The sequence below is a fragment of the Gekko japonicus genome, unplaced genomic scaffold, assembly GCF_001447785.1.
Source record: "Gekko japonicus isolate JY-2015 unplaced genomic scaffold, Gekko_japonicus_V1.1 scaffold1827, whole genome shotgun sequence".
NCBI lineage: Eukaryota > Metazoa > Chordata > Lepidosauria > Squamata > Gekkonidae > Gekko > Gekko japonicus.
The window spans coordinates 157,837-172,268 of record NW_015169834.1 but is presented as its reverse complement, the minus strand read 5'-3'; the positions used below and the strand labels follow the sequence as shown (position 1 = coordinate 172,268).

General features: G+C 44.0%; 2 protein-coding genes across 4 annotated transcripts in view; one reads left to right on the top strand and one right to left on the bottom strand.

Moving 5' to 3' along the window:
- Positions 1-13,920, bottom strand: part of HPS5 (Hermansky-Pudlak syndrome 5) — a 61,687-nt gene extending 47,767 nt beyond the window's left edge. Inside the window, exons 1-5 of the mRNA XM_015417284.1 lie at positions 13,819-13,920; positions 5,564-5,692; positions 1,205-1,315; positions 722-786; positions 6-123 (exon numbers count right to left, since the gene is read on the bottom strand). Coding sequence (XP_015272770.1) covers positions 6-123; positions 722-786; positions 1,205-1,315; positions 5,564-5,692; positions 13,819-13,920 — 525 coding nt within the window. The remainder of the gene's footprint in view (positions 1-5; positions 124-721; positions 787-1,204; positions 1,316-5,563; positions 5,693-13,818) is intronic.
- The window catches only part of GTF2H1 (general transcription factor IIH subunit 1), a 46,052-nt gene continuing 41,295 nt past the window's right edge, over positions 9,676-14,432 (top strand). Inside the window, exon 1 of one of the 3 annotated variants that reach the window (XM_015417296.1) lies at positions 9,676-9,980. The gene's annotated coding sequence lies outside the window, so the exon portion shown is untranslated. Of the gene's footprint in view, positions 9,981-10,116; positions 10,345-14,432 lie in introns of those variants that run through there. The other 2 variants (XM_015417295.1, XM_015417294.1) reach the window with 2 other exon arrangements.

Below are 14,432 nucleotides of genomic sequence, written 5' to 3'. Positions count from 1 at the left end.
AGCGCATTTGTATCCCAAGAAAGAGCTGTTACTTTTCTGCCTTTGTGCTCTGAAGAAACATAAATTCTTTCAGGCTTCCCACGACGTTCCTGATTCAGTTCCCAGACAACAACAAGGCCTTGACTGTAATGAGATCAAATTTACATTACTGACTAGTCTAAGTTTTCGAAAAGGGGAACACCCCATACAGCTCCTTGTAAATATTCAATGTATTTAAGAAAAATAAATGTTTGAAAGAATGGTAAGTTAACAACTCAGGGAAACTCAGCTTTATTCCAAGACAGCAACGAATTCCATTTCTTCCACCCTTAACATGGATAATTTTGGATTTTGTTCTGAATCTACCTGTGTATACTGCAAACTGCATTATTAAGCGTTTAACAGCAGCATTTCAACACGCATGAACTTTTCTCTTTACTTTACAGGAGACTCTTGCCATTCTCGAACTTGTGATTTCACTTATTCACCGCCTCCACCCGATTTTCACTTCTATCATGCCATTGTCATAATCACTGCATCACCGATTTTTGCAGGATTTTTTTGTTGTTGTTACTGGGAGGCAGCAGAAACCTGCCTCACTGTATCTGCAGATTTTGCCATTTGCTGTAATTCTGGAACAGATTCCCCACAAATCACCAGACACTGCTGTACTGAAATGCTTCCTCCCTGAAATAGTTCTATGCAGTTTATGGCCTAAGAAAGTTGATAGGAATGTTCTCACCTTGTAGCGACAGCAACATAGTCTTCATCATGTAAACAAAAGGCAACACGGGAAATAGCACCTTCCTATCCAAAGACACAGCAGACAAATTCATTCTTGTAGCAGCTTCAGCAACGCCCAATACACAGCAGCTAAATGGTCATTTTGATTTAACAATGCAATAGCTTTCTTCATACAAAACTCTAACTTGCATTTCTATACTATAGCTTTCTCAATATACAGTATAATCCCATCCAGTTATTCAACTGAAATCAACAGGCAGACTAAAGTAACTCTGTGTATATTTGCACTGATAATGAAGACTCGTAGCTCAGATCCCACACAACATTTCCCTGGAGGGATTTCTGTTTGCAGGGCATGACATTCTCACCTGTCCCCTCCTACTGCACCCCCCAAAAACACCCAGTGAAATTGCTGCTCCTGGATTCCTTATGCTCCAAAGGTCTATATTTTGTTTTTAGCTTGAGATGTTTAAAACCTTACCTTATGAGTGAGAAACAGCCTCTGCTTCCAGCTGTCTTTTTGGATAAGGTTCAGGCCTCCACCTGAACTACCCAGAGCCAGCCATTTTCGAGATACTGCAAGAGATGTGCACTAAAAAATAATAATAATAATACAGTTACAAGCTAGAAAATACCATGCCTGCTACTTTTTAATTTCTAAGAGGGAAAACAGCAAAGAGAAAGAGGATCTTATTCAATATTAATCCTAAACTATTATTATAATAGTGTCTGCTGTTCTTAAACAGAAACAAAAATACCTTACATTATTTACTTATTTCTTCTCCTATAAGTGCCAAACTTTAAGCAAGTCCCATTTATTGAAAAGAAATCAATTTATAGCCTAGAGGAGACATTACCTGCTCAGAAGCAGCATTACCAAGTGTTGCATTTTCTTCTCTCTACTTAGTCCTTAAAACTGTACTATGATATTTCCCATTACTATGTCTGGATGTGAGAGTTGGACAGCAAAGAAAGCGGATGGGAAGAAAGCTGATTGATTTGAAATGTGGTTTTGCAGGCGAGTTTCACGGGCACCGTGGACCACCCAATTGACAAATAAGGGGGTTCTAGATCAAATCAAGGCTGAACACTCCCTAGAAGCTAAAAATACCAAACTGAAGCTATCATACTTCAATCACATTTTGAGATGACTAAAAAATACAACAGCACTAGGAAAAGTTGAAGGCAGCGAGAAAGGAGAAGACCCAGCATGAGATGGATTGATTCAATCAAGGAAGCCAAAGAACTCAGTTTGCAAGACCTGGTGTTAACGACAGGATGTTTTGGAGAGCATTCATTCATGGGGTCACTGCAAGCTGGAAGCAACTTGATGGCACATAACACACACACACTTAATTCGCTTGAAGAGTACTTAATATATAGACCATCAGTTGGCTCCTACGACTGGTAATTCTTGCATCTTTCCCATATCCCTCCCCCTTCAGTGAAGCTGAGCCAATAGTAGAAAAAAAGATGACTTTGGCCCCGGTCACATGGGAGGATTTGCCCCTCGAAACGGACGGGTTGAGGGCAGTTAAACCGGCGCGTCAGATGCCAGCATCCGGCAAGCATCGGCACCCGCCCCCAACCCACCCTTTCCGGCCGAAGATGCGGATGTAAAAGAGAGTAGTGAAAGGGCATTACCTACCAGATGACGCGCAGCAACGGCGGCCGTGGGATTGCCGACGCGTGGTTATCCCGTGGTATGCGTGGTAATGGCGAACTGCGCATGTGCACAACTGCTGCGGCTGGCCCTCCTCGCCCTTCTTAGAGTTGCTTTCCCTGCAGCATATGATCGCGGCTGCCGGCAGAAGCGCAGAGCCTTGGTGGACATGTCTGATCCCACCGCCGTGCTTCTGTTTGCTCCGGCTCTAAAAAGCCGCACTTCTGCCGCGGCTTTTCCCGCTAGTGTGACCGGGGCCTAAATCCGCTTTTCTCAATAGTTTCCTGACTTATAGGCTATTAGCCTATATGGGTCCTGCAGTCCCAAAGATAAGCTTTCCCAGGGTCGGAAAGGACTGCTGAGACAAGAGAAATGTGGGAAAGATCTATAACCATCACCACCTTCATTGACAGACTGCAAGATCCAAGCCAGTATATTTTCCTTGAAATAAGTTATTTTTGTAAACAAGTGAGCAGAAACAAGCTTATAATTGAAACTGCAGTCCAATTCCTCATTGCATATGATGTGTGCGTAGGGGATAGGGGTCCTATACCTACCAAATCACTGTTAGATGTCCATTTTGTTACTATAAAGATTTTCTCCTCTGCATTTCATTACCAAACCTTTAGATGCATCCATCTTAGTTCTGAACAAGTGCTCTGAGGCTGTGGTCAGGTGGCTAAGGCAGAACCATGCCGAAGGTGAATCCAGATGAGGTAATGCTAACTGGGAAGGCTGATATTTTAGAGCGATTGGATCCACTTATTCTAAAGGGAGTGCTCATGGACCCAGCCTTGCTGTCTGAAAAAAGAAGCTGGCACAGTGGTGAAGAGCACCTTCTATCAGCTGCATCTGGGCCCCCGGTCACACGGGCTGGAAAATGCGGGGGGGGGGGAGTGTGGCTGTTTGCCCTGGAGCAAACTAACGCGCGGCCGCCGGATCCCACGTCCCGCAGTTCGGGGGGAGGTGGTGATCACACGACAATCCTGCAGCGCAGCAAAGAAGCGGCCCAGCGTGATCGCACCAACGGCATGCGCGGTTCTGCGGAGCAACAGAACTTTCACTTTCCTCTTCATGCACATGTGTCGTTGGGTGCTTGTGCACATCCTGTGGAGGGGGGGGGGAACCTGTTTGCGACGGGACATGGGCGGGTGCCGGATGCCACAGACTACCACCAGCCCTTGCCCCGCGTTTTCCGGAAACTAGTACCTCCGAGTACCTCTTTCCCACATTTCTCTTGTCTCAGCAGTCCTTTCCGACCCTGGGAAAGCTTATCTCTGGGACTGCAGGACCCATATAGGCTAATGGCCTATAAGTCAGTTTTTATCTCCGCATCTTCGGCGGGAAGCCTCAGGTTCGCCATGGGAGCTCTACGCTTCCCAGATGTTGCGGTGTGATCGCGCCCGGAAAATCCGCCCATCATCCGTCTCAGTAGCGTGGCTAATGCTCCGTGTGACCGCAGCCCTGGTTTGCCAATTCTCTCCTTTCTTTGACTCAACTGATCTGGCCACTGATCCATGCTTCTGTAATCTCACAGTCAGATTACAGTAATGCACTCTATGCTGGGCTGCTCCTTGAAGTCAATCTGGAAACTGCATCTGATCCAGAATGTGGCAGCCTCCTTGTTGGGAAGAAGCCAATGGTAACCGACCTTACCCATTTTGAAACAGCTACATTGGCTGCCAGTTTGCTTCCAAGCTCAATTCAAGGTGCAGGTTATGATCTTTAAAACTTTCATGCCCTGGTACCCATATATCTGAAGGACCAGCTCCTCCCATATCTTCCTCAGCCTGCCATCTGCTAGCTGTTCCCTCACTGAGGGTGGCCTACCTGGCAATTATTAGAGGCCAGGCCTTTTCTATCATGGCTTCCATTCTGGGGAACGGGCTCCCTGAAGAGAAGAGAGAATCCACTTATTGCAGAGCTTCAGGGAGTACTGCAAGGCTTATTCGTTTGTCAGATTTAAACAAGGTATGAATAACAGGCATTGGGGAAGGAGGGGGAGGTTAAAAATTTTAATGTGTAATATTTTAGTTGTCATCTATAAATCCTCCAGAACTAAGGCAAGGCAGAACTATTTTAACAAATAAGTTTAGTACAGGAGAAACATTTAATTAGCTGCTGACTCTTATAGCCTCAGATGGAGGCTGCCGATTTTCTTTCTTCTTCCCAAAACGCTCTGGTGTGATTTGAAACCTGCTTAACCCAGCATGGCCTAGTCTAATTTAGTATGTAGCACATCCTACACAATGAAGGCCAGAACCATCTTTCTTTCCCTTTCCTTTGCCTTTGTTAACATCTAGCCTGATTCAGAATTTTGGAAAACTGAAAAGACTGTACATTGCTTTGTGATCATTTGTTCGGGCCTAACAAAATGTATTGTATAACGTTTGATTTAGCATATTTTCTTACTGTAACTCTTTTCTTCTGTTTAGCTGTTCAGGTACTAGCAAAACTTTTACTTTGGTGGACCGATTTCACTGATTCCATTCGGGAACTGTTGCATATTTTCATCTATTTAGTCATCTCTACATCAATACACTCCACGTTCATTAAGTAGCTGTTACAGAATAACGTTTCTATATACTGAAACAGCATTGTCACCACGGGAACTGTGATGTAAGCATACCTGGGGGGGTCAACAGTGGGAGGGCTTCTAATGTCCTGGCCCCACTGGTGGACCTCCTGATGGCACCTGGTATTTCTGGCCACTGTGGGATACAGAGTGTTGGACTGGATGGGCCTTTGGCCTGATCCAATATTGGCATCTCTTATGTTCTTATCTTACACAATGAAGGCCAGAACCATCTCTTTTTCCCTTTCCTTTGTCTTTGTTAACATCTAGCCTGATTAAGAATTTTGGGAAACTGAAAAGACTGCACATTGCTTTGTGATCATTTGTTCGGTCCTAACAAAATGTATTGTATAACGTTTGATTTAGCATATTTTCTTACTGTAACTCTTTTCTTCTGTTTAATTACTAGCTGTTCAGGTACTAGCAAAATTTTACTTTGGTGGACCGATTTCACTGATCCCATTCGGGAACTGTTGCATATTTTTATCTACTTAGTCATCTCTACATCAATACACTCCACGTTCATTAAGTAGCTGTTACAGAATAATGTTTTTATATAATGAAACAGCATTGTCACCACGGGAACTGTGATGTAAACATACCTTCAGGCGACTGGAATCCAACCTGAGGGCAGAAAGCAATGGATTGAGGCATTCAAATTCTGCCAATACATGGCTATAAGATTCAGGTACCATTGGCACAGAAGACAAAAATGGTCTCTTACAACTTTGCTATTGACGCATTTTTCAGGTGGCACCTATAGAAAAAATGTAAGAAAGATTAATTTTTCCCTACTTAGCTCCTGTTTGCCTCCAAAACAAGCTTGCTTTCGCCTTAAAAGTCCTAATTTCCATGTTGCTAAAATATCCATGAAACTACAATATTCCCACAGATACCTTAACAATAGTGAAAGCCTTTCTCCGAGCACCTGTCTCCTTTAACTGATACACTGCTCAACTACTTCCTATATTCTAAAATCTACCCACCATCTTAATTTACAGATATACTAAGAAATTAAGACCAGTTTAATCAGCTGGTGCTTTCAAGCCTAATTAGTTACCCAACATGGTTAAGAACAGCTGATTTTCTAAGAGATGTGTATCTGGTGTATCTTTTGGGAACTTTAAATGGGGGAGCATCTGTTTGGCATGCAGAAGGTCCCAGGCTCAATTCCCAGCATCACCAGTTTAAAGATCTGGCAGTAGATTATGTGAAAGACCTCTGCCTGAGACCCTGGAGAGCCACTGCCAGTCTGTGTGGACAATACTGACTTTGAGGGACCAAAGGTCTGATTCAGTCTAAGGCAGCTTCATGTGATTTCATGTGCATAGGAAACCCTAACAACAGCAAAGAATTTTTGCAGGATTAATGCATGATGGACTCATAAACCATATGTTTATTGTTTTTTACAGTGAACTCTAAATTAAAAAACTCTACTTTTTCTCTATCACATCTCTCTCAAGTCTTTCATAGCTGTGATTCCACACAAACAAATTTTGAAAAAGGGATCCAGAAGAGATCCAGGAAACTACAGGCCACTTAGCTTAACATTTATTCCGAGTAAATTGATAGGAGCTGTTATTAAAGAATATTTAAATACTGCTATTAAGTACACTGAAAAACAAAGCTTGTTGAGGGACAATGGTGGACTAGATGAACCACTGTACTGATTTAACAGGGCTGTTCTTATGTTCTAACAGTAAATCGGACTTGAGAATGAATATAAAATACCTGAGTTTCTCTTACTAATCTTTCATTTCAGTACAAAAAAATCAACAAGCTACATATATTACTAGAGAACTACAACTTAATCCAGCAAATCCAAACTACATTAAGCAAAGTTAAATGCAAACCAATAAAATGAAGGCAGCTTCATGTGATTTCATGTGCATATGAAAGCCAAACAACAGCAAATAATTTTTGCAGGATTAATGCATGATGCACTTATAAACCATATGTTTATTGGTTTTTACAGTGAACTCTAAATTTAAAAACTCTACTTTTTCCAATCACATCTCTCTCAAGTCTTTCATAGCTGTGATTCCACACAAACAAATTTTGAAAAAGGGGGTCCAGAGGAGATCCAGGAAACTAGAGGCCACTTAGCTTAACGTTTATTCCGGGTAAATTGATAGGAGCTGTTATTAAAGAATAATTAAATACTGCTATTAACTATTAACTACACTGAAAAACAAAGACTAGACAAACCACTGGACTGATTTAACAGGGCTGTTCTTATGTTCTAACAGTAAATTGGACTTGAGAATGAATTCTTATGTTCTAACAGTAAATCGGACTTGAGAATGAATATAAAATACCTGAGTTTCTCTTACTAATCTTTCATTTCAGTACAAAAAAATCAACAAGCTACATATATTACTAGAGAACTACAACTTAATCCAGCAAATCCAAACTACATTAAGCAAAGTTAAATGCAAACCAATAAAATGTCAGTTGTGCTACAGCTTATTTTATTGTTGCTTGCTGCATCAGGCATCTTTGAAAGGTAAAATATATTATTTCAAGTGTGTAAACTTGGTTCATTATACCACAGTCATTTAGAGCCATGAACTAATTTGATTTCTATATGAGGAAGAAAGCAACAAATGATGTAGAAATTGCTTCCTATTATTTTGGGGGACACTTTCTATTAATTGAGAAGTCACACTGTGGCTTCCCATATTAAAGTTCAGCGACCTCTTAGCAATAATACTGCCTTGCCTACCAAAGCAGCCTGACATTCAAATCCAATAACCACAAAAGATGTGATCTGTAGTACAATAAACGTATCTACAGAAATATCTTTTAAGACAGACCACCAAGAAAATGAATGATCTGAGCTGTCTCAGAGCCTAACTCAAAGAAAACAAGGAGTTAAAATCCGTCTTTAATGTTACAAAAATATTGTTGTACGCTCCCACTTCCCTGACCTATTAGAAATCCCAGGGTCCGTGGGGTTAGGGTTAGGCAGAGGGTCAGTTTCCGTTGCTTGCTGCATCAGGCATCTTTGAAAGGTAAAATATATTATTTCAAGTGTGTAAACTTGGTTCATTATACCACAGTCATTTAGAGCCATGAACTAATTTGATTTCTATATGAGGAAGAAAGCAACAAATGCTGTAATTTCTGTCTCAGAGTATGACTAAATAGATTGCTTCCTATTATCTTGGGGGACGCTTTCTATTAATTGAGAAGTCACACTGTGGCTTCCCATATTAAAGTTCAGCGACCTCTTGGCAATAATACTGCCTTGCCTACCAAAGCAGCCTGACACTCAAATCCAATAACCACAAAAGATGTGATCTGTAGTACAATAAACGTATCTACAGAAATATCTTTTAAGACAGACCACCAAGAAAATGAATGATCTGAGCTGTCTCAGAGCCAAACTCAAAGAAAACAAGGAGCTAAAATCCGTCTTTAATGTTACAAAAATATTGTTGTACGCTCCCACTTCCCTGACCTATTAGAAATCCCAGGGTCCGTGGGGTTAGGGTTAGGCAGAGGGTCAGTTTCCCTTGCTTGAAAGCCACTCAAATCTGACTCTAGGGTTGCAGTGCTCATCTCTGTTTCCAAGCTGAAGAGCCAGTGCTGTCCAAAGACATTGCTGTGGTCATGTGGCTGGCACGACTAGACGCCAAGGTACACGAAACGCTGTTACCTTCCCACCGAAGTGGTACCTATTTATCTACTTGCAATTTCTTGCTTTTTAACTGCTAGGTTGGCAGGAGCCGGGAGCCCACTCCGTCACGAGGCACTCAGGTCTTGAACTGCTGAACTACTGACTTTCCAGTCTGCAGGTTCAGCATATCAAACACTTGATCCACCACAGCCCCATAGTAAAAGTAAAGGTTTCCCTTGCTGGAAAGCCAGTCGAATCGGACTCTAGGGTTGCAGTGCTCATCTCCGTTTCCAAGCCAAAGAGCCATCGGACTCTAGGGTTGCGGTGCTCATCTCCGTTTCCAAGCCGAAGAGCCAGCGCTGTCCGAAGACTTTTTCTGTGGTCACGTGGCCGGCACCACTACACGCCCAGGCGCACCGAATGCTGTTACCTTCCCCACTGAAGCAGTCCCTATTTATCTACTTGCAATTTCTTGCTTTCGGGCGCTGGGGCCAGAGACGGGAGCTCACTCCGTCATGCAGCACTTGGGTCTTGAACTGCCGAACTACCAACCTTCTGAAGCCTGCAGCTTCAGCGTCTCAACCACTTGAGCCACCGCAGCCCCATAGTCTCCAGCCCTTGCTGGAAAGCCAGTCGGATCGGACTCTAGGGTTGCGGTGCACATCTTCGTTTCCAAGCCGAAGAGCCAGCGCTGTCCGAAGACGTTTCCTGTGGTCACGTGGCCGGCACAACTACACGCCCAGGCGCACCGAATGCTGTTACCGTCCCCACTGAAGCAGTCCCTATTTATCTACTTGCAATTTCTTGCTTTCAGGCGCTGGGGCCAGAGACGGGTCTCGAACTGCCGCACGACCGACCTTCCACAGCCTGCAGCGTCAGCCTCTCAACCACTTGAGCCACCGCAGCCCCATACAAAGCGGCAGGACCCAGACGACTGTCAAAAGTATCCTCCCGACCCGCGGAGGACGGCTCGCTGTGAGGGAGCCTTATTGCCGCCTCCTCCTCCTCCAATCGCAAAGCTCGGCGCGCGACTCCTCCTCCGCAACCCGCCCCACGCCCCGCCCCCACCCCCCCTTCGGAGCCGTTGTTCCGCACAGAGCCCCCCTCCCCCCCTCAGCGCGACGCCAGCGGGCCCTGGAACAGGCGAGGACCCCGCGCGGACCGTCCCGAAAAGCCGGACGGGGGAAAAGAGAGAAAACGGCACCTCCGGATCTGCGGGACTCCGGCAGCGAGCTCGGGGAAAAGATGAGGCAGAAGCGGCCGCGTTGTTATCGCCTCGTCACCTTCCTCCCCCCTTTTTTTCCAGGGCACTGTCATGGCGGCGGCGGCGACACGGCCGGGCCTCCACGTGACCCGGGAAGCGCCCGGCGACTGACAGGCCCCGTCACGTGAGGAGGGTAGGCGTCACGGGAGCGGTGGGGGGGCGGTCTTACTCCGTCACGTGACCAGCGCTTCCCCCTTCGGCTGGTGGGGGAAGAGAGAGAGAGAGAGAGAGAGAGAGAGCGCTGCTTCCGGTCACATGTCCCACAGCGGCCGAGCTCCTTGGTCGCCCCATGGCCCGGGAGGCGGCGGCCAGCTCCTCAAGCGGCGGACGGGCTTAGAGCGGTCCCCGCTTCCAAGTTCGCGCTTCGGTATCCAGACCGAGGAGGCGGGTGGTAGGTAGGGGCCCTGCCGAGCCGCGTTCACGGTGGGGAGCCTGGCTGGATTCAACGGCTCCGGGCTCGGAGGCCCGGCTCGCTGGTCCCTGCTGGAGGACAGGAGGTGGGTGGCGAATCTCTGGGCTGCTGCTCTGGTGTGTTGGGTGAGACTGGGCAGTGTCAGTGTCGCCGGGCGAGTGAAAGGTGCCCGAGGACTCATGTGTGACGAGGGAAAAGGGGGGACGTGGCTCCTCTCCCCTTGCAGGTCTGTCTTCTCCCTGTTTGAAACACTCCCTGTTTGAACTGCTGCCTTCGGGTAGAAGATATAGGACAATGGAAACAAGGACGAACAGATTAAAAAAACAGTTTTTATTCGAGAGCTATTATTGCTTTAAATGCTGTATGAAGTTGGAATTCGGGTGACATTGGTGGTTTAGGTTGCAATGTGAACCTTAAGGGAGTTATGGGGTTGTGAATGGTTGTGTGAGTGTATATGTGTATGGCTGTAGATCACTGAAATGATTGCACCTGTAATTTCGTTGTACCATGTACAATGACAATAAAGTATATTATTATTATTATTCATGGAAATGTCGCGGTCAGCCCGTTTTTAAATCTGATCCTCACTGGTGGTGGAGGGAGGGACTTCTGAAACACTGTGAGCTGTTCCGGAATTATGATCTCTGCGTGTGTGGCAGGTGGTGCAGGGCACCCCCCCCCCCCCCCCTTGATGGGGTGCTGTGTGATCATAGTGTAAAATGATCCTGCTTTTTGTTTTGACAGACTGTGACCTGAAAGGAAGACGGTCCTTATTTTCCGAGCGAGGTTGGCTGTTTTAGATTTCGGAGGAGGATGTTTGTGTTGTCCTGCAAAGATTACATAGCATAGATAATAAAAATGAGGATTTTTGATAATATTAGGTGGCTGATTGTTGGTGGACTTAGGTACCATATATTAATAGGGTTTTTTTAAAAAAATGTGAAGTAAAGGAGGGAGAAGCACTTTTTTAGGGTTATGAGATTCTTGCACTTTTTTGGGGGGTGATTGTAAAGCTTACATTTCTTTGTGAGAGAACTTGTGGAGGGGCCTTGATTTCTCTTGTGTTCTGAAAGGTATCCAGTTTATGAGGGCAAGTGTTTTCATTTCTTGAGCTTTGGTGGAGAAATTATTCAAGGGATTGCCTGAGAGGAAGTGCTGGGGCATTGGTAGGCCATTCAATCAGGATGTTCTTTGCTTCTCTGAGGTGAGGGAGAAAGTTCTTGGACTGATATGGGCCTTGGTGTAGGGGGTAGTGCACCTGTGGGTTGTTGTTTTTTTTTACAACCTTGTTATTTTAGATCTGTTTGCAGTCTCTGCAATGGTTAATTTCCTCTACAAAGATATTAACTGTAGGTCAGTGTAGACTTGCATTCAAAGGATATGCTTTGTAGTACAATAATCGTATCTACAGAAATATATCATAGTACAATCTACCAAGTGAATTAATTATTTGAGCTGTTTCAAAGCCTGGCTCAAAGAAAAATGACAATATCGGATTTAGATGTTTGCGATTGCTATGACATTTGTGTGAATTCAAGGTACTGGTTGCATAAAGTAGGTTTAGTGGGTTGTCACTTGTGATCAAGACAAATTGCTTATAATGGATAATATAAATTTATGACTCGTTTTGCAATGGTATTGAATTCTCATTTTAAATAAAGCACAATGTATTTAGTTTGTTGCTTTTTAGTCTGGATTGCAGTCTCAGCAGCTGAACTTGAAGAGAACAAAATTAATCAATGGTTTTCATTTTGAGTGTAAGCAAAGATTGAAGACCTTTCTTGAGAATGGGTTTCTTGAATTCATGCAGCTAAAAAGGTCAATGAAATATTAAAGATAAAGAATACAAGTAGTTCTGTTTTCACTGCATGCTCTCACGCATTAAAAAAGCTGCTTTTAAAAGGGTGCTTCACTGGAATTGTGCAGCGGACAACTTTAACTGATTAAATTAGGAAACAGATTATGGATTGGATCCCAACTCCCCAAAAGCCTTGAACAATTGGGGGGGGGGGTTTCTGGCAGTTCTCCCTGTCTGTTGCATAATCCCAAACTACATTTCATATTATTCCTAAAGGTCCCCTGACGCTTATCAGCATCTTTGTGGGATATGTAGGGGCTGTAGTGGGGAAAAGGAGATGAGAGATTCCGTGAGCAAAGCATTGGGCGACAACTCATTGCTGAGCAGTAGCTAGAACCAGAGTTCCTTCTAAGCTGAATTAGTGTGAGCTAGCTCACAGTTTTTTAGCCTCCAGCTCACACCTTTTGTCTTAGCTCAGGAAGGATGGCTCCAGAGCAAACTAATTTATCCAGTAGCCAGATCGCTCACTCACAACTTTAATGCCAGCAGCTCACAAAGTAGAATTTTTGCTCACAAGACTCCACAGTTTAGAGGGAGCATTGGCTAGAACCACTCCAAAGTATGAAGCCATGTTCCAACTTAAGTGGCTCTTCATTCTACACATTTTGAGTGAGGAACTTTGTCTCAAGAAGCACTTCACTAATTCCAGAAAGGGAATATTTCAAAAGAGTGTTTTCAGAGCTTCCCCAAGTTTCTAATTTTTGTATTGAAAAACATTGAAAGGAAATCAGAGAAGGGGCTTTTTTCCCCCTTGGGCCTACAGGTCTCTAGTTGTCAGTTGTGTTTGAATGGAGTGAAATTGATAATGTGATACTGATATCAGTATAGGCAATTCTCTTTTTTTGACAGTATAGTCAATTCTCTTTTAGTGACAGTGTTGTAATTTTCCACGTATAGGACTTGGGTCCAATGACATGAGAGTTTTATCAATATCACATTGTTATGCAATAATTTTTTTTACAAGATCTGCAATATGTCAACAATAGTAAAATTTCTGTTTTGCCTTCATGTGCGTACAATTAGCACTGCAACTATAACAGTAAAAACCTCACAGGGTTGTGGACCCTTGGGTAGTATGAGATTTGTCTGGGCAAGTGATAACGGTAGGCATCTTGAGGAAAGCTCTGATTCTGTTTAAAGGCTGTTGACATTAATTTAAGCTATGACATGTTTCGACTTGTCTTTGAATAAATAAAATGACTGGAAAAGCTGAGAGCCAAGCTATGCTTGGCGGCTTATGGAGGACTGACTTGTGAAAGGAAAGCCATGGTTTCTGAGTGCAACAAATGTTTCGATGATGATGATGTACCATGTAAAATTTATCTCCATGTTAACTGAAGCTAAACACGTGGAAGCTTCAGAAGTTACTGTTTCACATCCAGTTGCTTAACTTCCTTGAAAGTCAGAGAGCTTTGAGTATGTAGACTTTCCTTCCACTGTCCCTACGGTAGTTATTTGTGGGAAGCAGCAGATTTCCTTAAGAAAACCACACAGAGAAATTTTCTGGTAATGGACATGCAGAACTGCAGTAGGCAAAATTAGAAGGGCTGTGAACTCTTTGGCAGTCAGATATTTTAATGTCCAACATGTAATGCAAAAACGTAAGCACATCTGGTTGGATCCTATGACTCCGTTCAACTAAGTGGAAGAGGCTTCTTCCAGTAGACAGATCCTTGTGCTGTAGAAAGGCTCTATACTTACCTGGGCAGAGCAGTAGGATCCAACCCATAATATAGTACAGTAACAGTAATAGCATTTAACTGTGTAAAAGTTACCTTCTGGAGGTTCTTTGTTAAACTGCATCTTGGTCACTAATAGCTAATTTCCCCCCCCCCCGGGTGGGGATTTTTTATTGCATTTTTTAATAGACTACAAACTACAATGAAAAATTTGGGAGGGGTAACTACATCTAGGGAGAAAGGAAAGAAAACCACAACTAACTAAAACCCCAAGTATATTCGGAGATCATAACAACAGCTTATATAAATGTTAATCAGGGATCTTTTTGTAGCAGGAACTCCTTTGCATATTAGGCAACACACCCCTAATGTAGCCAATCCTCCAAGAGCTTACAGTAGCCCCCCCTGTAAGAAGCGCTCTGTAAGCTCTTGGAGGATTGGCTACATTAGGGGTGTGTCGCCTAATATGCAAAGGAGTTCCTGCTACAAAAAGAGCCCTGACAGGGCTCTTTTTGCCGCCAGAACTCCTTTGCATACTAGGCAGCACACCCCTACTGTAGCCAATCCTCCAAGAGCTTACAGAGCTCTTCTTACAGGGGCTACTTTAAGCTCTTGGAGGATTGGCTATATTAGGGG